This window comes from Ochotona curzoniae, unplaced genomic scaffold, assembly GCF_017591425.1.
Source record: "Ochotona curzoniae isolate NIBS_2020 unplaced genomic scaffold, NIBS_Ocur_1.0 contig_605, whole genome shotgun sequence".
NCBI classification, from domain to species: Eukaryota; Metazoa; Chordata; class Mammalia; order Lagomorpha; family Ochotonidae; genus Ochotona; species Ochotona curzoniae.
In genome coordinates, this window is record NW_024466491.1 from 4,507,561 (window position 1) to 4,534,149 (window position 26,589).

Consider the following 26,589-nt stretch of genomic DNA (forward strand, 5'->3'; position numbering starts at 1 on the left):
GGTGGATTATCTGCCCCGGCAGTATTTCTTACAGACACCCTGTGTCCTAGGCCACAGCAGGCCCAGCTGGGAAGAGGGAAGGGCGCCTACAGGAAACCATGTCAGGAAAAGGAAAAAAAAAAAAAAAAAGGAAAAGAATTCCTGGCTTGGGCCACCGCCAAGGAGCCACCTCTGGCAGCCACAGCTGCAGCCTCCAGTCCTCTGAGCAGCCCCTGCCGGTGGGTGTCACCTGCAGGGCCTCCTCGCCCCAGCTCTGCCCCTCACCCCGACCCCTTCCAGCCATCCAGCCATCGACAGGGTCCGGGAAATACCCAGGGCTTGACAGGAAGAGGAGAGGCGGGGAGAGGCAGAGAGACCCCGTGCAAGCTGCGGCTGCAGCAGCTGGAGGGGAGGCTGATGGCGGGGTGGCCCACCCTCCCCTGGAGCTGAACATGCCCCTCCCCGCCCCACAGCCTGAGAACCAGCAACCCAAAGCGGGATCAAAGCAGCGGCTGCTCCTGCTCTTCCAGTTATGTCTTTGTTTTCCTTCTTTTAATTTGAGGCACAGAGAGAGAGAGAGAGAGAGATCTGCCATCCACCAGTTTGTTCCCCAAATGCCAGCAACAGCCAGAGCTGGGCCAGGCGGAAGCCAAGAGGCTGGCTCTCCATCTGGGTGTCCCATGTGGGTGGCAGAAGCCATTTGCTGCCCCCCCAAGTGTGCCACAGCAGGGAGCTGGAGTCCCCAGTGGAGCAGCTGGGACACACCCCAGACTCACTGATGTGGCACCCACATGTTCCAAGTAGTGTCTTTCCTTAAAAAAAAAAAAAAAGTTTAGGGCATGGTGCGGTGGCCATCGGCTAAAGTCCTCACCTTGCATGCGCTGGAATCCCACATGGGCGCTGGTTCGTATCCCAGCTGCTCCACTTTGCATCCAGCTCCCTGCCTGTGGCCTGGGAAAGCAGTGGAGGACGGCCCAAAGCCTTGGGACCCTGCACCTTGCACCTGCGTGGGGGAGACCTGGAAGAAGCTCCTGGCTCCTGGCTTCAGATTGGCTCAGCTCCAGCCGTTGCAGTCACTTGGGGAGTGAATCATCGGACGGAAGATCTTTCTGTCTCTCGTCCTCTTTGTATATCTGCCTTTCCAATAAAAATAAACAAATCTTTTAAACAAAAAGATGCAGGGCCCCAAGGCTTTGGGCTGTCATGGATTGCTTTCCTAGGTTATAAGCAGGAAGCTGGATGGGAAGCAGGCATCTGGATATGAACTGGTGCCCAATGGGATCCTGGAGCGTGCAAGGCAAGGACTTTAGCTACTAGGCTACCCCTCACTGGGTCCCCCAACAGGAATTTAAACAGTGACATCTCTGCCTTTCAAAGTCAAGACTAAATGACGAACAGAAAGCAGAGCTAGGACTGGAACCGAGCATCTGAGCTGCCACCTGCCACGAGTGCACTTCAGCCCAACGCTCGTCCCTACATATGTTTTATTTTTGTTTCTGTTTTGGTGGAGAGAGGAGGCAAAGATTTTTCTGCCTGCCTGCTGGTTCCCTCCCCAAATGCCTGCGCCAGCCAGGACTGAGCAAGGTGGAAGCCAGGAGCCAGGGTCTCCCATGCACGTCTCAGAAGCCCCAGTCCTGGAGCCACCATCCCCTGCAGGGGCCTGGAACGAGCATTCTCAGGAGGCCGGAATTCAGTGGCCCCAGGACGCCCCATCGGCTGCACACTTCCTGTTCGTAGCAGGCTCCCAGCCATTTCCCACCGTTGTCTGAGGGCGTCCCTTAGGATATGGCTCTGTCCTGTGATATCCCCCCATCATGTGGTGGGTGGCAGGGGAGGAGGCTGGGGGGTGGGTACACACCAAGATTCTGGAACTTTCTCCCCAGAGTCCTCCGTCCTTCCCCCACCTGGCTGTACCCAGAAGCCTTTGCAAGATGGGGAAGGCAGCTCAGCTTGGCTACAAATGAGAGAAATTCCTGCAAGTGTCACAGTTTTTTTTTTTTGGGGGGGGGGCCTGCAGGGCTTCCTGCTGGGGCTGCCGCCCCCCCATCTCCTGCCACCTCCCCCCAGTTGTTCTGCCGCTGGCCTCCTCACCACCCCACCCCATTTTCCACATCTTTGCTCTGCTTCCTCTAACTCGGGGCTCACTCCAGTTTCAACAGGGTTTTTTTTCTTTAAGATTAGGCACAAGTTGCTATAGGTCTCGTTCCTTCTTTAAAAAAAAAAAAAAAAGGTGAATGACTTCTCTAATTTGAAAGGCAGAATTACAGCGAATTTTCCATCCTTGGTTCATGCCCGCAAATGCCCGCCAACATCTGGGCTGGGCCGAGTCCAAGCCAGGAGCCAAGAAGCCTTCTGGGACTCCCAGGCCGGCAGCCGTGGCCTTCCTCCATTGCCCTCCCGGGTGCGTGGGCAGCAAACTGGATCCCAAGTGGAGCAGCCGGGACCCGAGGCAGGGCCCATAGGGGATGCCGGCGCTGCAGGCGGAGGTTTAGCCCGAGCACCGGCTAGCGTGTGTGCGTCGTTACGAGTAAAGAGTGCAGTGAATGAATGAAGACACGCTGGTGAACCTCCACCTTCAAGACAGGCATGTGTGTGGAGAGGGGGGAGCCAGCCAGTTCTCCCCTAACAGCTACCAAAATGTCCTTTTTTCATGGCTGTCTATTATTTCCCACCCCCCATCCACAGAGAAGAAGGTGGGTGCCAAAGCTGCCTCTCCCATCTCCACATCCTCGAGGTGGCTGGGCCGCGGGGCGCAAGGGGACCATTTTGGGGGTCTGCCCTCCCAGCCCTCTCCCCCACTGTGGGGGTGGGCATATTATCCCTCCTCCACAGCTCTTACCCGCGCTCCACAGCCTCCGCACCTGCTTATATATGGTCTATTTATAACCCCACCTCCACGCGCGCACACACACGCACCCACGCACGTCACTCACCCAGCCCCTGCCCGGGAGCGCGCAGAGGCCCGGGGGCAGGGGAGGCTGTGGTTGCGAGGTGCTGGGGTTTGTTTCGGGGCGGGGGAACCCCTGCAGCTTCCTGGAGGGTTTCATTTCTTAGAAGCAGAGAGCCCCTCAACACACACACACACACACACACACACACACACACACACACACACACACACACACCCGCTGTGGGGAGGCGATGGTGACACCCGTAATGGTGAGGGGGACAGCAGCCGGGAGCTGGGGTCCCAATCCCTGCGGAACCCCTTTGGGGCTCCTCAACCACCTCTTCCTTGTCTCTGAACCCCAACTTTGCCCTCCAGGAACCCCCTCTTCCCTCTCTTCCATGTAGCTACACTTCTATATTTAGCAACTTGAGCTTGCACAATCCAGCCGCCACCGCCGGGAACTATAAATACAGACTGGAAGCTACTCCAGGGGCCGGGCTGGGACGCGGTAGGGAGCAGGGGAGGAAGGGTGGGGTCTTCGCCCGTGCGCGCTCGCGCCTGCCAGGGACCCCCAGGCCAGGTGGCTAGGGACGGCCCCAAGCCGCAGGTGTCCAGCCTGGCGCGTGGAGGCGGGGGACAGGCAGGCCTGGCCAGCGGCCTCCCTCCCCACCCTCTTCCCTCGCTCCCTCCCAGGGGCTTCCTGGCTTGGGGACAGTTGTCTGTATTCACAATAGCCCGGCCGCCCTCCTGGAGCCGGCGTGGCTGGGTGGCTGGGCTCATCCGCGGGGGTGCGCCCACGCGGGGGCTGCCCGGCCCCTTCCTTTGCCATTGTCTCCCAGCTGCCTCTGGGTATCCTGTGATACCCCCTCCTTCCCGCCTCTGCCCGGAGACCCCATCTGACCCACGCAGTCTGCCTGGGACTGTGTGGGGCGCTGGATAGAAGCGAGGCTAGGCGGATGGGGGGTTGGGGGTTGGGGGTCCCTGCTTTCTCCTCCAGGCACTTGGCAGAGAAGGATCCCCTACCCACCGCCCCCCCCACACACACACACCCACCCTCCATCTGAAGCAAGCTGCTACCCATTTCACAGGAGGGACAAACTGAAGCCCAGAGAAGCCACCCCCGCAGACCACACAGCGCAGAAAGGGAAGGGTGTGGCCTGCGACTTTCACACACAGTAACCACTTGGCAGCGGATCAACTCCCCACGCTGTGCCTCAGTGGATGCATGGTCAGGTGGAAGTGACACAGCAGAGCCACTGATTGGTCAGTGGGCTGAACCGCAGAGGGGCTGCTCCGTACAGCACCGGTTCACGTCACTTTGCATCCAGCTCCCTGCCTGTGGCCTGGGAAAGCAGCAGAGGACGGCCCAAAGCCTTGGGACCCTGAACCCGCGTGGGAGACCCGGAGGAAGCTCCTGGCTCTCACGCGGTTGTTGCGGGCGTTTGAAAAGGGAACCAGCGGAGGGAAGCACTCTCTCTGTGTAGTGTTCAAGTCGACAAAAAACTAGTAAATGACTACAATCCGGGTCAAATGCTGCAGACGCCAGGTGCACGCCAAGCCAGCAGCGACGCTATGGGGTGTTCACCTGTCTGTCTCAGGCTGTCAGGGATTCACTGTCCCTCCCACAGCGGGAGATCTTCCATCTTCTGGTTCACTCCCCAAGTGGCCACAATGGTCAGGGAGCTTCCTCCAGGTCTCCCACGCAGGTGCAGGGTCCCAAGGCTCTGGGCCGTCCTCCACTGCTTTCCCAGGCCACAGGCAGGAAGCTGGATGGGAAGTGAAAAAGCTGTGATTCGAACTGGTGCCCATAGAGAATGCCAGCGCTTGCAGGTGGAGGAGGGGGAGCGGAGAAGGGAAGCTCCCAGAAGCCTTTTTGCCCCATTCAGTCTGCCACCCTACTGTTGAATGACCCCCCCCCCGCCCCCGCCGCCCCGCAGAGGCCTGGCTGCTCGGCTCCAAACTCCACAGACAAGAGAACGGAGGTCCAGGGAGGTTGGACCTGCTCCCAGGACCCAGGAAACAGGCAAGCAGAGACACACATCACCACACCACCACACCAGGGATGGGGGAAGGGAGACAGGAGCACAAACAATCCAGACAGAGGGGTGTGGTCAGCACCTGGCCTGCCCCGTGCAGGTTCCTCCAGGGCACGGGCTGGGCTGAGGTCGCCCTGCCCCAGGATGGAGGGGACGGGGCTGGCCCGGGTGGGCCTTGAGCCCAGGACTTTCCAGCTTTCTGGGCCAAAGGCCAAACCGCCAGCGTGCTGTCCGTCCTCCAAGGCCTTGCAGTCCGCCCCAGGCCCGGGTCTGCAAAGTGGGCCGCTCCTTCTCAGCCGTCCCCTGCCTACATTCGGTCATCGGCACCCCTTGACCCTCCCTGCCCAGCACCCACCTCCTTGAACGCCCTTAAACCTCACGTTTTCAATAAGTTATTGCCTCTGCCCCTCTAAGCCAGGCAGGGTTCACTTCCTCTTTGTTAAATAAACCCCGTGCTTTGTCCCCCGGAGAGCCAAGACGCTTCCATACAACCAATGAAGGGTTCTAAGGGACAGAAACAGCGGTCCTGGGGAGGGGGGTGCGGAGTGGGGGAGGGGGTGCGGAGCGAAGGAGGGGGGTGTGGAGCGGGGGAGGGGTGCACAGGGCGTGCCCGAGTCCCGGCCCCCATTCCTGGCTCCAGCTCCCCGCTAAGGCCAGACCCCCAGAGGGGAATGGTGCCTCGGTGCTAGGTTCCTGCCTGGTTCTCAATTCTTGCTCTGGACCTTCCAGTGGGGGGGGGGTCACCCTTGCATGCAGGACCACCCTGGACAGGTTGGCCCTTTAGGGCTGGCATCAGGTGATAAGTCTTTGATGCTTTGTAGCCTCAGTTCCCTAAACCCCGAATGACGCAGTCCTCCTGGGTACAGATGTCAGAGGAGCCAAAGCAGGGGCGGGTTCTGTGCCAACCAGGGGCCTTTTCCTCGAAGGGACCGGGCACTCTGGGTGTGTCCTAGAGCCTGGCCCCTCCCCTCGCCCCACCCACACCCCCAGGACACCGGCGCGAAGGGCTGGGCGCTGCTGCTGCGCCCTCCACACTGCTGTTTTGAAACCAGCTTTGCGATGAGATGGCTGGGAAGACAAGGCCGGTCACGGGATTGATCGGAAAGGGAAGCTGCCACCTGACATGGCACATGTGTGGTCCTTTGTGGTCAGAGCCCCTGAATTTTTTTTTTTAATTGTAACATTGGGGGGCTGGGCATGTGGGTACCCCCCTGCAGAAAGGGCTGCTTGTTTGTTCCCACACCCAGCTCCCCAGCCTCACCTTGTGTTACCATCTGACAAATGGGTGGAGAAGCTCGGCTGCGGGAGCGTGGTATGGCCAGTATGGCAAAGCTGGGAGCCCAGGGAGGTACCCCGCCTCTGCTGTGGGCGCTGTTGTAACCCCCCGCCCAACCTCAACACGCACCTGGCACCCCTGGTCCCTGAGGACAAGAAGCCAGCAGACCTCAGGTCGGCAGAAACGAGCGGCTGTGTGCACACACATGTGCGTGTGTGTATGGGGTGGGTGTTCACGCGTGTGGGTGTGTCCGTGCTTATGTATTATGCTCACACGTATGTGTGTGGTGTGTGATGCCTTGCGTGTGCCTGAGCGTGTCTGTGTCAGCAGTGTGTGTGTGTGCGTGTGTGTGCGTGTGTGTGTGTGTGTGTGTGTGTGTGTGTGTGTGCAACGCTCCTGGGCTCTGTTTTTACTGCACTTTCCTGTTGCCTTCCAGCTGTACCGCCAGTTCCGGGGAGGGCCCTGGGCCAGCTCTGTCCCCCTCCCCGCCCCCCTTCATAAAGGCTGAGCTCCCGGGGGCCGGCCCGCACAGCTGCCCAGCCAGAGAGAGAGAGAGAGAGAGAGAGAGAGAGAGAGAGAGAGACAGAGCCGCGCGGGACAGCCGGGTCCCCCCCTCGCCTGCCACTCCAGCCTGCCCGCACCCACACAGGCCTGGCCGCAGGAACCATGGGTGTCCTCCTGGGTGAGTTCTTGGGGGGTCTCCTGGGAAAGGGCGTGGGGAACCGGCCGCAGTCACTCACTCACCAGCTCACTGGCCCAGGAAGCCACATGGCCAGGCAGGGCTGGGAGACAACACATGGGACAGATCCAGGCACCCACAAGGGCCAGGCGGGAGACTCGGGGTGCCGTGACAGCTGCTCTGCTGGCCGAGAGGACAGTCCCCAAAATCTCTCCACCGGCCAATTTGGGAAGATTGAGTCTGGCGGGAGTGGGGTGGGGGCAGGGCTTCAGGGCTGTGCGGGCAGGGGTCGGAGAGCTGGTGTGTGGGTGTGTGTGGCTGGCTCCAGTCAGTGGCAGCCGGTAGTCCCAAAAATCTCTCCTCCCAGCCGCTCCCCCGGATCTGGCCAGCCTGACCTGTACCCATGAGAAATTTGGAGGGATTTTGAACTTGACTGTGTTGGTAACTTCCCCTGCCTCCCACGGCGGGCGTGTGTGTGGGGTGCCTCCCTTTCCGCCCCAGCCCCAGTGGCTGCTGTAACGGTTTCTGTTATCGGGGCTGTGGGTTGCCTAAGCAACAGGCTAACACAGAGAGGGAAGAAGTGACATTTTTTGGGGGGGAGTGGAAACAGTCCACAGCACCAGCTGTTCCTCCCCCCACCACCAGCTCACTTACCTCATCCAGGGGTGGCAGGTGGCAGCCCAGGGCCCTTCCCTCTCCCCCATGGGAGCTTGGGGATCCCTGTGTGTGGTGTGTGTGGGGGGGCGGATACAGACACATGTTGGGGTCTGCAAACCTGCAAGACCCCAACAAACCTGCTTCATTTTCCCCCCATCTGTGGAAAAAGCCTGTTATTCCCAGCCATCTCCCCTCTGCCAAAAAAAAAAAATTTTTTTTAAAGTCCCAGGAAACTCTGGCACTCTGGTACCCACTTCCTCCCCAGGGACCCCCTATAGGATCAGGCTGCCTGAGTGAGAGCACATGGCCAGCATTCCCGATCAACGGGAAGTAGTATTTGTTTTGTTGTTGTTGTTGTTGTTGTTGTTGTTGTTGAACTCTCTGGCCTGGTCTGGGAAAATGCTGGCCCGAGGTGGCCCCACCCCTGTCCCTGGGAGACTGGGAGCAGACACACGGCGGCGGCGGTGGCGGCGGCTACTCTCCTGGCTCCCGTTTGGTCGTGGTCCAAAGCCCCAGATGGAGGCCGGCGGCGGCAGCTGCTACAAGCAAGCCAGGACCAGGCCGGGGGTCCGGGGGAAATCCCGGCCCTAACTCAGGACCCTGATCAGGGCCTGGGGCAGAGGGCACGGGGATGGGAGGGAGGGTGGTCAGCCTCCTTGTCCCCAGCCCTCCCCAGCTGGCTAACTGCCCCTCACCCAGATCATCCCATGTCCCCTCTGCCACCCTACCTGGTCCCCAGTGATCCCAGCTCTGACTTCCCAGCCACTGAGCCCTCCCCGCCCTAGAGTGGTTTTGAACTAGAAAGGCGGGCGGGTGGTGGGGGGGGGATGAATTTGAGAGCCCAGGACCATCATTTTGTGGTCTGTCTGGCCAAGAGGAACTGGGTCCCCGCCCCGGGAGTGGGAAGGTGTGGTGGGGGGAAGTAGCCCAGCAGTGTGGCCAGATAGGAAAAGAGCTGAGCTTGGGCCAGAGTGGGGGTAGCGCCTGGGCTGGGGAAGGGAAGTAGGGGGTGTCTCCCTCTGCCTCTCCACTCTCCCCTCCCCCAGCCTGAGGGGCACCAAGGTTGGACAGGGAGGGAATAGGCCCCCCGCTGTGCTCACAGTGTGGGAGTCACCCCCCAGGGTTGCATTGGGACGATCAATAGCAGAGTGGTGTGTCCTGGCTCCCCCCCACCCAGGAAGTGACCCATGACCACCCAAGGGCTCCATTCCTTGGCCCTCTGACAGCTCTCCTGTCCCCAGCATCGTACATGTCACTCAATTCATGGAGTCTTGGATGATTCGCCCCCAAACTCCCAGAGTATCTGGTCCTCCGAGCTCTACCCAGGGGTGTACCTGCTGCTGTGCCACCTCCACCCACTGACACCCAATCTGTATTCCACTGTGCTCTCTCCATTCCTGTTCCCTGGCCTTCTCTCCCTCCCCCACTCCCAGGGACTAGCAAGAAGATCCCCTGGCTGACGTGGGGACTCCCACCCAGACCATTTTCCCAGGGCGGGGGCTCCGGCTGAGCTGAGCGCCAGGGGTCTCGGGAGAGGATGGGGGTCCGTGCCTCTAGAAGCTGGATCCTGTGCGTGGGCCGCTGGATCCTGGGGCCACGGTGGAACGCCTGGCCGGCCGGTGGGCAACAAGCAGTGGCCAAGGGTGCACCGGCTCCTTGTGCTGTGGGAGGCGGGCGGGAGTGGGACAAGGGGGTGTCTGTCACAACAATCCCTGGGAGTTCCTGGGAACGCGCAGCAGGCGGCACTGGTGAGGTCCACTCCCATGCAGCACTGGGAGGTAGGGGGTCCCGGCCTGGGGAAGTGGGGTGCTCCGGTGGTCCTGCTAGGCAGACTGGGAAACCAAGGCAGGGAGGGACACGGTGCCCTGGCCAGGTCACTGAGATCCACCTGCTGGTTGTTGGAGGCCTCCGGGCTCCAGGGCCCCCTGACCCCCATCCCTGTCTCCCTGCAGTGCTGTGGGCCCTGCTGACTGCGTTGGGAGCTGCAGCCCAGAAACCCCAAGGTGAGTACGCTAGGAGCAGCACCGGCCACAGCCTGGGGACAGGAGCCCTGGGCTCCCGACTCTGCATCCCTCAGCCCAGCACAGTGGGGGGAATCTGATGTGGGGGAGACCTGGGGCTGTCTCCCCTCCACAGCCCCGGCTCAGCTCCAAGCTTCTGATTGCCGTCTACCCCACCCTGCAGCCTGTGCCCCGTGGTGCCCTAGGAATTCCATGTGTGTCAACGCCACAGCCTGCCGCTGCAACCCAGGGTTCAAGGCCCTCTTTGGGGACGTGTTCACAGATCCCACAGACACCTGTGAAGGTACGGAGACTTGGGAGATGAGGGCGGTTACAGGGGGGCGTGGCTGGAGACACACACAGAGGACCTGGGTCCTCCTGGAAGTCTGTGCCTCAGTTTACCCCCTGGACTGGGATAGAGATGCTGTGTTCCAATCCAGAGGGGGATTGCAGGGGTCGGGGGGCGGGAGTTACCCCAAGAACTAAGATGGGCAGCAGTGTGAGACAGTAGCCTGCATGGGCGGGGGATCCAGGCACCGTGCAGGCTGGTGGGGGTGTGCTGTCCGGCCGCCTCGTTGGCGGGTGGGGAGAGAGTCTGCCTGGAGGAGGAAGGATTCACCCAGGCCCTGTGGCTGCCTTGGCAGACATCAACGAGTGCGCCCCTCCCCGCTCCCTTTCCTGCGGGAGATTCGCCGACTGTAAGAACGTGGATGGCAGCTACTACTGCGAGTGCATCCAGGGCTACGAGCTCACATCCGGGGAGCGAAACTTCTCCACCGAGAGCCAGAACACGTGTCAGGGTGAGGCCCCCCGCCCCTGCCCACCACAGCCTCCCACCCCTTGCCTGCCCACCCCCAGAAGAGGGCATGGGGCTTCTGGCCTGCCATATCCAGGGACTGGGCTGGGACACCCGTGCCACAGGCTGGGACACCCGTGCCATGGGCTAGGACGCCTGTGCCATGGGCTGGGACACCCGTGCCATGGGCTGGGACACCTGTGCCATGGGCTGGAGTGGGGATTCGATCAGGAGGCACAGTCAGCTAGGACGGGAAGATGGGATCCTACGTGTGGTGGTTTGATGGAAAAGAGAGGGCACAAAAAAAAAAGGAAGGGGGAATCTGTTTATGTAATCTGGAAGTCACCATTACAGAAGGGAGAGGAAAAGACAGAGCTGGGCCAGTGTGAAGCCAGGAGCTTCTTCTGGGTCTTCCGTGCAGGTGCAGGGTCCCAAGGCTGTGGGCCGTCCTCCACTGCTTTCCCAGGCCACAGGCAGGGAGCTGGAGGGGAAGTGGAGCAGCTGGAGGCAGGAGTCACCCAGAGAGAGGGCACGGATGGATACCAGGATCGCAGAGGGCAGGGCTGGTAGTAAGGATTACAACTGATCTCGGAGAGTCCTGACCAAGGCTCCAAGTTCCTCCCTGCCGCTGAGGATGGATGGGACACGGATATGTGTCCCTGGGTGGGGTGGGAACAGGCACCTGCCCACTGCCCTGATGGCACCTCCAGGACTGGGCTTGTCCCTTTCATGGTGACCAGGATGAGGCCCCCGCTGGACCCAGACACCTGTGCGGGATGGAGAGTGGGCAGGCAGCCATGTGCAGTGAGCTCGGAGTCTATATCAACCAGCTGGGGTGGGAGGTGGCCTCCACTCACCTCTTCCTGGACCAAGGGGAACCTGGGGGCCCAGCTGGGAACTCAGAAGACCTCCCTGGAGTGGCTGAGGTGGGGACCAACACCCCAGTCCAGAGGGGACTGGGCTGCCATGGGGACACGGGACATAGTGTCCTTGGGGCTGAGCTGTGTGGCCGTGGCTTTTCTGCCTACTTCTTGCACCAGCCCACGGGGACCCTGTGCCTGCCAGTCGGCCTCCCCTGGGCCACCTCCGAGGAGCTGGCAGCAGGCCCCATGAGAGCATGGCGGGTCCTTCTAGCCACCTTCCAATCCCAGAGACCCGACCTACCGGCGGGGACGACAGGGGCCAGCTTCCTCCCGACCAGGCATGGCCTCGCCACTGTGTCTCCCCGCCCCCATCAAGGCCATCCCAGACGGCGCCCCGGTGAAGCCCTGAATGCAGGCCAGCCCTGGGCCCGGAGGGCAAGCGTGGTCAGCATCGTAGAGCTGGACAACGTGCCCTCTGGGTTTGGCCTGCAGACCCGCAGAGAGGGGCGGGGACTGGACAGGGGCGTGGCCGCCAGGTCGAGCCTACCGCCTGCCGGGGAACCCTCCAACCCTCTGCTTGTAGGAGGGATAACTTCTTTTTGCAGAAGGCCAGCTCCTTGACTCAGTTCCCTGTTGGATCCTGTCCCCCCATACCCATAAATGTGGGATCCATGTGCACATCTCCTTTAACAAGACTGGTTTGAAAGGTGGAGTGACAGACAAAAAGATCTTCCGGCCCCCGGTTCAGTTCCCAGATAGCTACAATGGCAGGGGCTGGGGCAGGCCAGCCAGGAGCTCCATCCAGGCCTCCCACGCAGGTACAGGAGCCCAAGCACTTGGGCCATCCTTGACTGCTTTCCCAGGCCACAAGCAGGGACCCGGGACTCGAACCGGCGCCCACATGGGCTGCCGGTGCCCATGGGCAGTTGGTCTGAAGGTGACACCGAAGGTCACTGCTGGATTGTGGCTGCAGGACCTGGCCATGGAGACGTGGGGGCAGCAGGTGCCGTGAGTGGAGGGGAGGCCAGCCCGGCCAGGGTGGCCCTGACCCTCTGGCTTTGTCCTCAGACGTGAACGAATGCACTTGGAAACCAGGGCCGTGCCACAACTCCACCCACTGCATCAACAAGGCAGGTGGCTATGTGTGCCTCTGCCGCCCAGGCTGGGAACCGGTGCCCGGGTCCCCCAACGGCCCCAACAACACCGTCTGCCAAGGTCCGGGGCTCGCTCTGCTGCCCAGTCACTGCCCACAGTCTGGCCCACTGACCCCTCGGGGAGGCACTGCTGCCACCGAGGCTGGATGTGGAGAGACCCTCGGGGGGTGCCAGGGATGGAGCTGGGGCGGGGAGGGGCCAGGCTTCTACAGGCTTCCCGCTTACTCCTCCCTCGGGGCACGCCGTCAGCAGGTGGCAGCACTGCAGCCACTGGGGCACAGAGTGGACAAAGGCAGGCTGGGGGCTTGGGCAGGAGGCAGGGGCAGGGGGGTCAGGGGACCCGGCCTGACCCCGCCATTCTGTACCCAGACGTGGATGAGTGCAGCTCCGGGCAGCATCAGTGTCACAGCTCCACCCACTGCATCAACAAGGCAGGTGGCTATGTGTGCCGCTGCCACCCAGGCTGGGAACCGGTGCCCGGGTCCCCCAACGGCCCAGTCAACACCGTCTGCCAAGGTCCGGGGCTCGCTCTGCTGCCCCAGAGCCAGTCACTGCCCACGGTCTGGCCCACTGACCCCTCGGGGAGGCACTGCTGCCACCGAGGCTGGATGTGGAGAGACCCTCGGGGGGTGCCAGGGATGGAGCTGGGGCGGGGAGGGGCCAGGCTTCTACAGGCTTCCCGCTTACTCCTGGGGCACGCCGTCAGCAGGTGGCAGCACTGCAGCAGCTAGGGCACACACGGGTAGGGGTGGGTAGGGAGGAGGCAGGGTCAGGCTCTGGAGGCAGGAACGGGGTGGGTGGTCAGACCTGACCCCGCCATTCTGTACCCAGACGTGGACGAATGCAGCTCCGGGCAGCATCAGTGTCACAGCTCCGCTGTGTGCAGCAACACCATCGGGACATACAAGTGCCGCTGCCGCCCAGGCTGGGAACCGGTGCCCGGGTCCCCCAACGGCCCAGTCAACACCGTCTGCCAAGGTACCTGGTGGCCCTGCCCCCGAACCCCGCCCACCCCCACCGCACCCACCTGATGCCCACCCTGTCCCGTCCTCCAGCAGACATCCTGTCCAACTGGACCCCGCCACCTGGTGTCCACAGCCAGGTGAGTGCCCACCCTGAGCCGGCTGCACAAGGCAGGAAAAGCCCTTGCTCCGAGCTGCCTGCCCACACCAGGCCATGGCTTCCTGCTGCCCCCCGACCCTGCCCCCACGGGCTCTCTGACCCTGCTGTCCCCCACCCTGCCCCCACGGGCTCTCTGACCCTGCTGCCCCCCCACCCTGCCCCCACAGGCTCTCTGACCCTGCTGTCCCCCCACCCTGCCCCCACGGGCTCTCTGACCCTGCTGTCCCTCCCCTGTGCAGGCCCTCTCTCAATTCCTTGACAGAATGCAGGCTCTGAGCAGGGACTTCAAGACCACCTCAGCCAAGGACACCATCCAGGTAAGGGCAGGTGCTGGAGGAGGCCAGGGTGGCATGGGGGTGACCAGGGCACCCTCGGTGCAGGTCGAGACAGCCCATGTTTCCAGTTTGAAACCCACATGGGTGCAGGCCGCTAGGGTCATCCTCCACTGCTTTCCCGGGTGCATAAGCAGGGAGTTGAGTCAGAAGTAGAGCAGCTGGGACTCGAACTGGAGTCCCTGTGGGGTGCCAGGAATGCAGGCCGGGGGCTTAACACACTGTGCCACATTGTAAGGTCTTGGTGACTCCCTGGAGTGGCTAAGAGGTGGTCAGGTGAGCCACCAACTTCGTCCTTTTTGGCCCCTAGAACCTCATTCAGTTGACGGATGAACTCCTCGGAGCTCCCGGAGACCTGCAGCAGCTGGCCCAGACTGACCAGAACCGCGTGGCCACCCAGGTGCTCACGGGCATGGAGCAAAGCTTGAGGATGCTGGCCACGACCTTGCCTGTGGGTCCTTTCGTGTACCGCTCCCGTCTGGGCACAGGTGAGGGGTCCCCGCGCCCCTGCCCCAGCCCTTCTCTCCCCTGCCGGGTGCCCCCCCCCCCAATCACTACTCATCCCTCCCTCCCCAGAGCTGAGCCTTGTGGTCGCCGAGAAGGAGGCGGAGGGCAACATCACCATCGGCCAGAGCCACGGCCGGGTGCTGCTGGACTGGGCAGTGGCCAGCGAGGAGGGGGATTCTGGTACTGCGTGGCAGGGGCTGCGGGGCGGGGCTTACTGCGTGGGTGCTGTGGGGCAGTGGTTAAGTGCTCCTGCTGGCATCCCCTGTGATGGCTGGACCATTTCTGATTCAGCACACACACACACACTGGGGCTCTTGTGGGCATTTGGGGGAGTGAACCAGTGGAAGGAAGATTCTGATCTTTCAAAGATTCATTTTTGGGGGGCAGAGGGGGAAAAGGTTACCTGGGGAGGGATAAGATACAGCTCTTTCTATATAAATGGACGGGAAAAGCGGCCACTGGCCTGCAAGGGATGGGGTTGTGCCGTTCTGGGAGGGACCAGAAGGCAGCAGCGAGCAAACGCCGCGTGCCTCCCGCAGGCAACAAGGTGGCAGGCATCCTGTCCAGCCCCCGCATGGATAAGACCCTGCTGGCCAACGCCTCCCTGGTCTTGGAACCCGAGGAGCGAACTGAGCTGGAAGCTGCCCACGAGGTCCCCCTACGAGGCGCCCGGCTTCAGCTGCTGTCGGCCGTCAACTCCATCTTCGTGAGCAACAGGAAAACCCAGAGGCTCAGCTCACCTGTCACCTTCGCCTTCTCCCACCTGGTGAGCCCTTGTGGGGGTGTGAAAACCAGCCCCCCGCCCACCTGTCCCCCAGTGGCCTCTGACCACGCCCCCAGTGCGGGGCCTGCCCTCTAGCCACGCCCCCACCACCCCTGCACTGCCCCCAAGCTGGCAGACGCCCCCACCACCCCTGCACTGCCCCCAAGCTGGCAGACGCCCCCACCACCCCTGCACTGCCCCCAAGCTGGCAGACGCCCCCACCACCCCTGCACTGCCCCAAGCTGGCAGACGTCCCCCCACCCCCTGCACTGCCCCCAAACTGGGAGACGCCCCACCACCCCCTGCACTGCCCCCAAGCTGGCAGACGCCCCCTCCATCCCCTGCACTGTCCCGAAGCTAGCAGACGCCCCCACCACCCCTGCACTGCCCCCAAGCTGGCAGACGCCTCCACCGCCCTCTGCACTGCCCACAGCCGCAGACACCTGGACCCCGCCAGGAGCTCATCTGTGCCTTCTGGAAGAATGACAGCCAGGGCCACGGACACTGGGCCACCACGGGCTGCCGCAAGCTGGGCAGCCAGAATGGCAGCGTCACCTGCCAGTGTAACCACCTGAGCAGCTTCGCCGTGCTTATGGCTCACTTCGACTTTGAGGTGGGTGACGCCCACCCCTTGCCCTACACCCCTAGGAGTTGGCAGGGGATGGCTCCCTGCTGGCAGAGGGGGTGGGCACATGGAACCAACCAGACATGGAGGACTTTCCCAGGCAGCCCTCTCCATGTGGCACTGTGGCCAGGACTAGCGGGGGCGGGAGAGGAGTTCAGAGAGGACCACCCCAGGCCCTCGCACACCCACACCTGCTTGTCCTGCCCGCCCCTAGGACCCAAAGCTGGCCCTGGTCACGAAGGTGGGCCTGTCGCTATCGCTGGTCTGCCTTCTGCTGTGTATCCTCACCTTCCTCCTGGTGCGGCCCATCCAGGGCCCCCGCACCACCGTGCACCTGCACCTGTGTGTCTGCCTCTTTGTGGGCTCTGCCATCTTCCTGGCCGGCATCGAGAATGAAGGCGGCCAGGTGGGGAGGCCCTGCTGCGCCCTTGGCCTGGGATGGGGGTCCGAGCCTGACCCTGACCCAGGCGCTTGGCCCAAAATGGGGGTCCCAGACTGGCCCTGGCCCAGGGTGGAGGGTCCTGGCTGGCCCTGGCTGGTCCTGGCCCAGGGTGGGGGTCCTGGCTGGTCCTGACAGATTCTGGCCCAGGGTGGGGTCCTGGCTGGTCCTGGCCCAGGGTGGGGGTCCTGGCTGGTCCTGAGGGCCCAGGGTGGGGGTCCTGGCTGGCCCTGGCCCAGGGTGGGGGTCCTGGCTGGCCCCCGACGGCCCCCTCTCCGGGCCTGATGGCGTCCCTCCCTGGGCTCCCCGGGCAGGTGGGGCTGCGCTGCCGCCTGGTGGCCGCACTGCTGCACTACTGCTTCCTGGCGGCCTTCTGCTGGATGAGCCTGGAGGGCCTGCAGCTCTACTTCCTGGTGGTGCGCGTGTTCCAGGGCCAGGGCCCCCGCACGCGCTGGCTCTGCCTCTTCGGCTACGGCGTCCCGCTGCTCATCGTGGCCATCTCGGCGGCCGCCAACGGCCAGGGCTACGGCCGCGAGCTCTGGTGAGTGCGCGGGGGGCTGCGGGCTGCGTGGGGGCTGCGGGCTGCGCGGGGGCTGCGGGTCCGTGTGGGGGTTGCAGGCCTGTTGGGGGGCTGTGGGTCTGTTGGGGGGTTGCAGGCCTGTTGGGGGGTTGCAGACCTGTTGGGGGGCTTTGGGCCTGTTGGGGGGCTGCGGGCCCGTGCAGGGGGTTGTGAGCCCGTGCGGGGGCCTGTGCAGGGCTATGGGCCTGTTGGGGGGCTGCGGGCCCGTGCGGGGGTTGCGGGGTCCCCTCCCGGCACCCCGTCATCGCTGACTCTCCCGCAGCTGCTGGCTGAGCCTGGAAGGCGGCTTCCTCTGGAGCTTCGTGGGACCCGTGACCGCCATCGTCCTGGTACCTGCCCGACCCCGCAGCCCAGGCCCCTGACGCCCCTCCGGGTCCCCCAGGACGGGGACCCCCTGACCGCGCCCTCTGCTTCCCACGCAGTGCAACGCGGTCGTCTTTGTCATCACTGTGTGGCGGCTCACGCAGAAATTTTCGGAAATCAACCCCGACATGAAGAAACTCAAGAAGGCCAGGTGCAGCCAGGGGCGGGGCCTAGAGGGGTGGAGCCTAGGGCCAGAGGGCGGGGCCTGGGACCAGAGGGTGGGGCCTAGAGCAAGGGGCGGAGCCTATGGCCAGAGGGTGGGGCCTAGAGCAAGGGGCGGAGCCTATGGCCAGAGGGTGGGGCCTAGAGCAAGGGGCGGGGCCGAGGACCAGAGGGTGGGGTCTAGGGCAAGGGGTGGGGCCTAGAGCGAGGGTGGAGCATAGGGCCAGAGGGCGGGCCTGGAGCGAAGGTGGAGCCTAGGGCCAGAGGGTGGGGCCTAGAGCAAGGGGTGGGGCCTAGGGCCAGAGGGTGGAGCCTAGAGCAAGGGGCGGGCCTAGGGCCAGAGGGTGGGGCCTAGAGCAAGGGGCGGGGCCTAGGACCTGAGGTCAGTGGATGGAGCCTAGAGCAAGGGGTGGGGCCTAGGTCCAGAGGGTGGGGTCTAGAGCAAGGGGCGGGACCTAGGGCCAGGGGCGGGGCCTGGGTCCAGAGGGCGGGGCCTGGGGAGGCCCAGGGGGCAGCCTGCAGCCAGCACCGCGTCCCTGTCCCCGCAGGGTGCTGACCGTCACGGCCATCGCGCAGCTCGTCGTGCTGGGCTGCACGTGGGTGTTCGGCCTGTTCCTCTTCCAGCCACAGAGCTGGCACAACCAGGTTCTGGCCTACATCTTCACCGCGCTCAACTGCCTACAGGGCCTCTTCCTCTTTGTGCTGCACTGCCTGCTCAACAAGAAGGTGGACGCGGCCGGCGGGCGGGGGAGCGGGAGGCTGGGGGCCCTCGGGGGGCTGCTCGCTGACCTGGCAGCACCACCCACTCGCCCACAGGTGAGGGCGGAGTACCGCAAGTGGGCCTGCGTCATGGCAGGAAACAAGTACTCGGAGTTTGCCTCATCCAGCACAGCCACGAGCCATCAGACCAGCCGGGTAAGGGCCGGCCGGGGCTGGGTGCCGGAGGGTGGCTGTGGGGAACGAGGGACTTGCCCTCACGGGCTGCCGCGTCCGCAGGTGCCCAGGCCCTCGGAGTCCGGCATGTGAATCCACACCTCGAGGCGCTGGCGGGCCGGCAGCAGCTCCGCTGGCCACAGCAGCTTTTGCACGCACTGAATGAGGAAGCTGCCAGCTCCCTGCTGCCCTGGAGCTCCCTGGAGGGTGGGGTGGGGACTAACTGCACAGCTCCCCGCTGGGCACTGGACCACGCAGATGCCCCCTCCCCAGGCAGTGAGCGAGAAGCCAGCCCTGGGGCTGCAGCTCCTGGCCAGTCCTGGGGGAGGTGGGGTCCCTGCCGGCCCGTTCTTACCTGTCTTGGCCCGGGACAGGCCAGGGGGGGCCACCACTTCCTCTCTCAAGCTAAGACTGAGGTGCGGGGCCACCTGGGTGCACGGTACAGAGGCCCGGCTGCCCGCGGGGGCAGGGGCTCGCCCCGGCGTGAACTTGTGGGTGTCGCTGTGTCTGGGGCGTGGACACTTCATCAAGTGCCTCATTCCTGCACAAGGTGGCGGTGGGTGGGGCCTGTGCACACTCACCCGCCCACCCGCCCACCAGAGCAAGGAGCGCACACTCACCCGCCCACCAGCCCACCAGAGCAAGGAGCCAGGAGCCAGGCCTCCTTAATAAAAGTTTATTCTTATACAAGTTTACAGTCTTGTCGCCGGGGAGGGGCCGTGTGCAGCGGAGGGTGTGATGTTATCGGCTCTGCTCAACTGTGGGGACACAAGGGGAGGAGAGGTTGGCGTCAGGCCGCCCCGCGCCGCGCCCCGCCGCCCCAGCCCCCCGCGTCACTCACTGTATGTGGAGATGTCGATCTCCTCGGGCAGCTCGGCCACGTTCACTTCAAAGCGGTCCTGGACGTCATTGAGGATCTTGGCGTCGTTCTCGTCCGACACGAACGTGATGGCCAGGCCTTTGGTGCCGAAGCGGCCTGCGCGGGCCACCTGCAGGGAGACGGGGCGGGCTCAGCGCGCGGCTGGGCCCGCGGGCTCCGGCCTGCCCCGCCGCCCTGGCCGAGGGCACGGCTCACCCGGTGGAGGTAGGTGTCCGAGTCCTCGGGCATGTCGTAGTTGAAGACGATGTTGACGCGCTCGATGTCCATGCCGCGGCCGAACAGGTTGGTGGCCACCAGGATCCGCCGCTGGAAGTCCTTGAACTGCTGGTAGCGTGACAGGCTGGTGCGGGGACAAGAGGGCTCTCTCACTGTGGGTTCCGGGCGGCGCTCCCTGGCCTCGGCGGGGCGGCGCTCCCTGGCCTCGGCGGGGCGGCAGCGGGCACTCACCGCTCTTCCTGGGCCATGCCCCGGTGGATGGCAATGGCTGGGAAGTTCTGCTCCACGAGGAGCTGGGCCAGCGCCATGCAGCGCTGCACCGACTTGACAAAGATGACCACCTGGCAGGAGAGGGGCCGGTCAGGCTGGGAGCCCCGGGGGCGGCAGGTCCGGCGGGGTCTGAGCCCCGGGGCAGGGTGCCGGTGCCGGGGACAGGGAGCCCCTCACCTGGTTGAACTCCAACACGTCCAACAGGTCGAAGAGCTTGCGGTTCTTCTCACTGTCTTTGAGCTTGACGTAATACTGCTGCAGCCCGTGCAGGGTGAGCTTGGTCTCATCGTCCACAAACACCTCCATGGGCTGTGGGGGAAGGGGCGGGTCTCAGTCCGGGCGTCTCAGCCGACCCCGGCCCCGGCAGCTCCTCGGGCCCTGCTCCCTACTCACATCCTGCATGAACTTCCTGCACACGGGCCGGATCTCCTTGCTCAGCGTGGCGCTGAACATCATGCACTGCTTCTCGTGCGGCGTCAGCCGGAAGATCTCCTGCACGTCACGCCGCATGTCTGCGGGAGCCGGAGAGGGGGGCTGAGCGCCGGCCGCGCCCGCCTGCCCTCCCCCCGGGTTGGCGAGCCCCAGGCGCCGGAGGGGCTGGACTGGGGCGGGCGCAGAGGCGCGCGGGAGGAGCTGCAGTCCACTTACGCGCCGCCAGCCGTGCCAGGGCGCCTGCCAGGGCGCCTGCCAGGGCGCCTCGAGCCGCTTCAGGGAGGGCCGCCTGGGGCAGAGACAGCCGCTGGGGTAAGGGCTGCAGCTGCCGCCCGCCCCCCGCTGGCCGCCGGCAGGGCCCCCGGGCTCACCTAGCTGTTCCAGCATCTTGTCACACTCGTCCAGCACGAAGTGCTTCACGTTCCGCAGGTTGAGGCTGCGGCTGCGCACCAGGGCCAGGATGCGGCCCGGCGTCCCCACCACCACGTGCGGGCAGTTCCTCTTCAGCACCTCCTCGTCCTTCTTGATGGACAGGCCCCCGAAGAACACAGACACCTGGGGACACACGCAGGCTCGCCCTGCCCCGGCAGCTGCCCCGGCAGCCCCCCGGCCCCGTGCGGGAGGGGGCTAACCTTCACACTGGGCATGTACTTGCAGAAGCGCTCGTACTCCTTGCTGATCTGGAAGGCCAGCTCCCGCGTGTGGCACATGACCAGGACCGTCACCTGTGCGGTGGGCAGGGCAGCACGTCTGAAGACAGTCCCAACAAAATGGCTCCCCACGGCACCCTCGGTCTCGGTCCCCTTCACCCCAGAGCCACAGCACGGCCCGGATTGTGCCAACTCCCAGGTCATACCAGTCTCCCCCAGGCTCTGCCAAGCCATGGCCTAGGCACACCGCGGACAGCATGCTGGGCACCCCTTACCCTACCTGTAGAGAAAGCCCCACCCACCTGTCCATTGACCGGCTCGATCTGCTGCAGGGTGGCCAGCACAAAGACCGCCGTCTTGCCCATCCCAGACTTGGCCTGACACAGGACATCCATACCCAGGATGGCCTGCGGAATGCACTCGTGCTGGACTGGGGGTGAGAGACATGTCAGTGACGCCAAGCGTGGGGTGCCCCCCACCGCGGGGCCGAGCCGGGAGCTGGGGCAGCGCACCTTCCGAGGGGTGCTCGAAGCCGCAGTCCACAATGGCACGCAGCAGCTCCGGCTTCAGCAGGAAGTCCCGGAAGCCGGAGCTGTGGATAGACACGTAGGAGCCCTTGACGTCCTTCTTGGGGGGCGCCGGGGTGCTCTCAGTGGGCGCCTGAGGCTCCTCGTCCTCCTCGTAGTCCAGGAGCTCATTCTCCACGTCCTGCTCGGTCATCGTACTGAGATGGGGAGACACGGAGGCTCAGGGGCCGGGTGCGCCCTGGAGTCCCAGGAGTGCGTGGTCGCGGTCTGCTCGGGGATCCCGAGACAGCCTCCCGTTGGGCCTCCGGCTGGTCTGGGGGGACGGCATCCTGGCCACAGCTTCTGGGCCTCTCAGTACTCAACTCAGGGCGAGGCCCTTTCCTCAGGTCTTCCTCAAGCCTTCCCCCAGACTCCTCACCGCTGCCCCCCCAATATCCGCACCTCCCCGAGGATGTGGGTGCAAACCCTCGCGTGCCCTGGGCCGGCCCCATCTCTCACAGCTGCTGGGTTCACAGCGCCCCTATTCCCAGTCCAGGCATTCCCCAAGACCAGGGGTTCAACTCCAGGCAATTCTAAGCCATGTGGGGACAAGAGCCCAGGGGTCCCTCCACAGCCAACCCACCTGGCCACTGGGCTGCTCCCCATCCTCCATCCCGACCCCTCAACTCTGCCCTGCCTCTAGGACACAGCCTGACACCCCCACAGCTCCCCCATCGCCTCTACAGACGCCAGGTCCCTAGGACCAAGGTCTCGGGGTAGAGCCCGCCTGGGCGACTGAGAGCTGTACCCTGGAAAAGTGCAGGTCCTCCTGGGGGTACGCAGAGTGACGAGCTGTGGGAGGGCTGCCCAGGCCCGAGGGACTCAGGTGCTAATTCAACTCCACAGGTGGGAGCAGCGACCGGATCTCCAAAACCCATCTCCAAGCTGTGGATGCCTCCCTAGGGTGTGGCCAGCCACAGGGTGAGGGAGGGAGGTGTGTGGGGCGGCCGTCCGCCTCTCCAACAATTTCTGCAAGTGCACCCCATGCAAGCGATGTGGCGCCAGCAGGCAGGCGTGGAGGTGAGAAAACGCACACGGAGCGTGGAAGGGACTGGACACTCAACAGGGGATGAGGAGGAGCGGCGGCCATGGCGGAGGGGCCCCTGCCCTGCCCAGCCCAGTCCCGGTCCAGCGAACGGCGGGGAGAGCACGACGGGCACACCCGCGGACATCCACGGACACCGAGCCCCGAACCAACGGCCGCCCCGCGCGCATGCGCCCCGGTGCCCAACGGCCACCCGCCGCGAGCCGGGCGCCCCCAACACTGGGCCCCGTGCAGCCCTGCGCCCCAAACCCTGCGCCCCAAACACTGGGCCCCAAGCAGCCCTGCGCCCCAAACCCTGCGCTCCATACAACCGTGCGCCCCAAACACTGGGCCCCAAGCAGCCCTGCGCCCCAAACCCTGCGCCCCATACAGCCGTGTGCCCCAAACACTGGGCCCCAAGCAGCCCTGCGCCCCAAACCCTGCGCCCCATACAGCCGTGTGCCCCAAGCACTGGGCCCCAAGCAGCCCTGCGCCCTAAATCCTGCGCCCCAAACAACCGTGCGCCCCAAGCACTGGGCCCCAAGCAGCCCTGCGCCCCAAACAACCGTGCGCCCCAAGCACTGGGCCCCGAGCAGCCCTGCGCCCCCGGCACTCGGCCCCGCGCCTTTCCCCGGCCGGCCGCCGCCCTACACTCCCAGCACTCGGCCCCGTGCGGCCCCGCGCCCCCGGCACTCGGCCCCGCGCCCCCGGCACTCGGCCCCGTGCGGCCCCGCAGGCCGCGAGCCGGGCGCCCCCACACCAGCCCGCCCCACGGCCCCGCACACCCGCCGCTCACCCGGTCCGTCGCTCTGCTCCTCGCGCTCGCGAACACACGGCCGTCTGCCCGTCCGCCCGCGCGCACGGACTCGCAGCTCCGCGTTTCCGCCTTCTTCCGGGAGACTGCGGCCGGTTCACTGAACCGCCCGGCCCGTTCAGCCGAAAACATAGCCTTGATTGGATTACTGCCGGGCGGGCGTCGGGACGCTATTGGTGAATCAAGAAAGAGGGCGTGCCGTACGCCTGCATTTCATTGGTCCGTGCTTAAGGGAGGCGCGCCGCTTAGCGAACGAAATGTGTTCGCGCGCTATCACGTGATCGACGCCATGCTCAGTACTGGCAAAGGAAGGCTAACCGTGGACTCCTGGCGTATGCCCCGCCCTTTGTCAGGGTGGCGCCCGAACTGCCAGCAGGCTGCCTGGGGAACCTTGTACGGTGGATCCTTCTGGAAAGACCCCGGAGACCCCTTCCGCGGTGCAGCCTCGAGTGACCACTGGAGATTCGGTTCCTCTCTTGTCGGAACCTCCGGTGAATGCAATTCCTTCATAATGGGCTTTTGTCACCGAATGCTTTACTTCAAAAAACTTTTTTTCTTACTTAAACTCATGATCCTTGCAGTGGATGGGGGGGGAGGGTGAGGCAGGAAATAGCTCTTTCATTTTTTTTTTTCAATTTTATTTACCGAAGACTATCTCATTATATGGCTGTAACCTACGTGTGGATATATAATATATGTATGAATAGGTTTACCTTGTAATTCCTTAAACAGAAAACAAACAAAAACACTATTTATAATACTCATACAAGTCAACATACTTTGTCCACTCCCCGTTGATCAAGGGGTCGGTTGCTCTGGTCGTTGTTACTAATGCTTGCCCAGCAAGGTGTGTGTGTGTGTGTATTTTTCATTTTTCTTATGTAAACACTGAGGGTCTCCTTGCTTCAGGACCCCCACATGCTCCTGAAGTGTTGACTCTGCTTCACAATTCCAACTGAAGACTTTGGAAAGTTCTAGAAAACCCCGATCCTGGCTCACAGCTAGTAGGGTCCACTCTGGGCTCAGCCGTTTTGGGAATTTGGGGAACTAGGGGGCAGGGAGAGAGTCAAACGGCCTCCAATTCCTGGCAACTTTCCTGACACAAATTTCCAAGAACATCCTAGAAGTTCGGATGTGTTCAGGGTCAGCCACCTTGGGGCAATTACATGCTCGATGACTCCGAGTTGGCAGAGAAGTTTAACTCCTGCCAAAACAGAAAGAAAAAAAAAAGAATTTAGTCTTCAAGGTGAAGGGTACAGGTGTCTGCCACCTGGCTTGGGTTTAGGGAAGGGACACGGGTGCTGGGCCCTTGCCACCCAGCCCAGTGCAGACCTTGGAGGACTTCCCTGTCTCCCCCAGGAGACCCGAGAAGGAAAGGTTAGTGAAGGCAAGCCCACCCAGAGAAGGAAGGCGCTATCCTGATGGACAACAGGAACAGCACTTACTAACCGGACCGTGTCTGGCCACAGAGCCAGCAGCAAGACCTTCCTCGCTGTCTCTCCTCCTCTCTGTGTACCTGACTTTGCAATTAAATAAATAAATAAATCTTTAAAAACCAAAGAAGTGAACCAGAAGATGGAAGATCTTTGTCTCTCCTTCCGTCTGCAAATCTGCCTTACCAACAAAAATAGATGACAATTTCTTTAAGAAATTTAAAAAGAAACCAAAAAACTCAGCTATTACCATAAAAAAAATACCTCGGGGCTGTGTTCCGCAATTCAAAATTAATTTTTGAGATCTGTGATGGACACAATAAAATTGCAGTGCCTAGGACTAGCTGGTGAACCTGATGTCTACAGTGCTGGCGTCCCATGGAACCAGCGGTGCCTGACTCCTTTCTGCTTCACTTTTTTTTCTTTTTTAAGATTTATAGATTTTTATTGGAAAGTCAGATATACAGAGAGGAGGAGAGACAGAGAGGAAGATCTTGCATCTGATGGTTCATTCCCCAAGTGGCAAGAACTACCAGAACTGAGCCAATCCAAAGCCAGGAGCCAGGAGCTTCTTCTGGGTCTCCCACATGCGTGCAAGGTCATAGGGTTTGGGCCGTTCTCCACTGCTTTCCCAGGTTGCAAGTAGGAGCTGGATGGGAAGCGGGATCCTGGGACAGGAACTGGTGTCCATATGAGATCCCAGCGTGTACAAGGTGAGGACTTTAGCCACTAGGCTACCATGCTGGGCTCAACACGTTAAAAAACAAACACCTTTAGGGCCTGGTTGCCTAGCAGCTAAAGTCCTTGCCTTGAACGCACCAGGATCCCATATGGGATTATTTTCATTTTATTTGAGCGAGAGTGAAAGAGTGAGAGCGTGTGACCGCATATGCTAATTCACTCCCTACCTGCCCACCACAGCCAGGCATGGGCAAGGCTGAAGCCAGGAGTCCGGAATCGCCTGCAGGTCTCCCATCCGGGTGGCAGGGAGCCAAGGACGTGAGAGCCATTATCTGCTGCTTTCCAGGGTGCACGTGAGCAGGGAGTTGCTGCGTGGGGAGCCGACTTGAAGCACACTCTCCCTTGTGGCTCCATGGGTCCCGGGAGGCTGCTCACAGCTGCCCCTGGGTATCCCTGAGCACTTTCATGCCAAAGGCCAGGGTCTCCCAGGACCTAAGGAGCTGGAGGTGACGCCAGGAAATTCCTGTATATTGTCGGATGTGCTTTTCAGGTGGGGCGGGCAAGGCAAGGCAGTCGGTGCATAGCATATGCATTGCTGGGAGAGTCACTAGGGACCTCGGAAGGGCGGGGATCGCACTGCACCCAGGGACCCATGCCTGGTTTCTTCCAGATCTCTCAAACTGGCACAGGGTCCCAAGCACTTGGGCCGTCCTCCACTGCTTTCCCAGGCTCAAGATCCGGGAGCTGGATGGGAAGTGGAGCAGCCAGGACTCCAACCAGTGACCCTATGAAATGCCAGTACCGCAAGTGGGAGCTTTGCCCACTATGCCACATCACATGTGACCCTGTCTCCCACAGGGTGACCCACGCTCCTGGCTTTTCCCTGGCCTGGTCCTGGCTGTTACTGCCACTTGGGAAATGAACCAGCCAATGGAAGATCTCTCTTTCTCTCTTTGTTGCTTTGCCTTTGAAATAAATACATACTTTAAAAAAAATACACAAGCAATTCACGAATCAAGCAGGGCTGTCAGCCAGAAATGACAGGGCAAGGGACCAATCTGAAAAAAATCAACCAAAGGAAGTGACCTGGGCCCACTGCAGTGGCCTAGTGGCTAAAGTCCTGGCCTTGCATGCATCGGGCACTGGTTCATATCCTGGGGGCCCTGCTTCCCGTCCAGCTCCCTGCCTGTGGCCTGGGAGAGCAGTCAAGTTTGGCTCAAAGCCTTGGAACCCTGTACCCAGTAGGGAGACCCGGAAGGGGCTCCTGGCTTCAGCGTGGCTCAGCCTTGTCATTGTGGTCATTTTGGGCAGTGAACAGTGGGTAGACAATCTCCCTCTGTCCCTGCTCATTTTCCAATTCAAACACTAATACACATATTTCAATAGAGGCCCAAATGAACCTCTAAATGAGCAGAAAGCCAGTCCAGGGGAGTTGGTTGGGAAATCCCTCATCAAACTTGGAACAAG

The 26,589-nt window shown here is 62.7% G+C and overlaps 2 protein-coding genes across 4 annotated transcripts; one reads left to right on the forward strand and one right to left on the reverse strand.

The window, feature by feature from the left end:
• Positions 1-3,092: 3,092 nt before the first annotated feature.
• ADGRE5 (adhesion G protein-coupled receptor E5) lies at positions 3,093-18,841 on the forward strand. Of its 3 annotated transcripts, XM_040990737.1 has the most exons (21): positions 3,093-3,106; positions 6,764-6,863; positions 9,470-9,520; positions 9,702-9,821; positions 10,162-10,317; positions 12,245-12,391; positions 12,700-12,846; positions 13,162-13,308; positions 13,389-13,432; positions 13,692-13,769; positions 14,095-14,272; positions 14,361-14,471; positions 14,831-15,123; positions 15,494-15,667; positions 15,894-16,085; positions 16,433-16,659; positions 16,961-17,027; positions 17,121-17,212; positions 17,772-17,949; positions 18,040-18,138; positions 18,220-18,841. In XM_040990737.1, exons 2-21 carry the CDS (start codon positions 6,848-6,850, stop codon positions 18,247-18,249), a joined length of 2,547 nt encoding a protein of 848 aa, XP_040846671.1. In that variant the 5' UTR covers positions 3,093-3,106; positions 6,764-6,847; the 3' UTR covers positions 18,250-18,841. The 3 variants fall into 3 exon arrangements, with proteins under 3 accessions (XP_040846671.1, XP_040846669.1, XP_040846670.1); XM_040990735.1 differs by lacking the exons at positions 3,093-3,106; positions 6,764-6,863; positions 12,245-12,391; positions 12,700-12,846 and adding exons at positions 7,951-8,945; positions 8,990-9,265 and having other exon boundaries at positions 13,386-13,432; positions 14,831-15,057; positions 15,488-15,667; XM_040990736.1 differs by lacking the exons at positions 3,093-3,106; positions 6,764-6,863; positions 12,245-12,391; positions 12,700-12,846 and adding exons at positions 7,951-8,945; positions 8,990-9,265 and having other exon boundaries at positions 14,831-15,057; positions 15,488-15,667.
• On the reverse strand, positions 18,819-23,588 carry DDX39A (DExD-box helicase 39A). Its single transcript, XM_040990847.1, has 11 exons — positions 22,991-23,588; positions 21,117-21,328; positions 20,907-21,034; positions 20,587-20,679; positions 20,326-20,509; positions 19,916-20,034; positions 19,700-19,831; positions 19,484-19,593; positions 19,232-19,376; positions 18,998-19,145; positions 18,819-18,914 (listed from the first exon to the last, which is right to left on the reverse strand). The coding sequence occupies exons 2-11, from the start codon at positions 21,322-21,324 to the stop codon at positions 18,898-18,900; spliced, it is 1,284 nt and encodes a 427-aa protein (XP_040846781.1). The 5' UTR covers positions 21,325-21,328; positions 22,991-23,588; the 3' UTR covers positions 18,819-18,897.
• Between the last annotated feature and the right edge of the window lie 3,001 nt (positions 23,589-26,589).

Bases quoted from the DNA above. Each gene is read 5' to 3' on its own strand.
- ADGRE5 (XM_040990737.1), top strand. The intron at 13,309-13,388 runs GTACCTGGTGGC...GTCCTCCAGCAG, and splicing joins AGTCAACACCGTCTGCCAAG to ACATCCTGTCCAACTGGACC. The intron at 17,950-18,039 runs GTGGACGCGGCC...ACTCGCCCACAG, and splicing joins ACTGCCTGCTCAACAAGAAG to GTGAGGGCGGAGTACCGCAA.
- DDX39A (XM_040990847.1), bottom strand. From the start codon at position 21,324: ATGACCGAGCAGGACGTGGAGAATGAGCTCCTGGACTACGAGGAGGAC. The intron at 20,680-20,906 runs GTGGGTGGGGCT...CCCACCGCACAG, and splicing joins TCGAGCCGGTCAATGGACAG to GTGACGGTCCTGGTCATGTG. The intron at 20,035-20,325 runs GTGAGCCCGGGG...CGGCTCCCGCAG, and splicing joins CAAGATGCTGGAACAGCTAG to ACATGCGGCGTGACGTGCAG.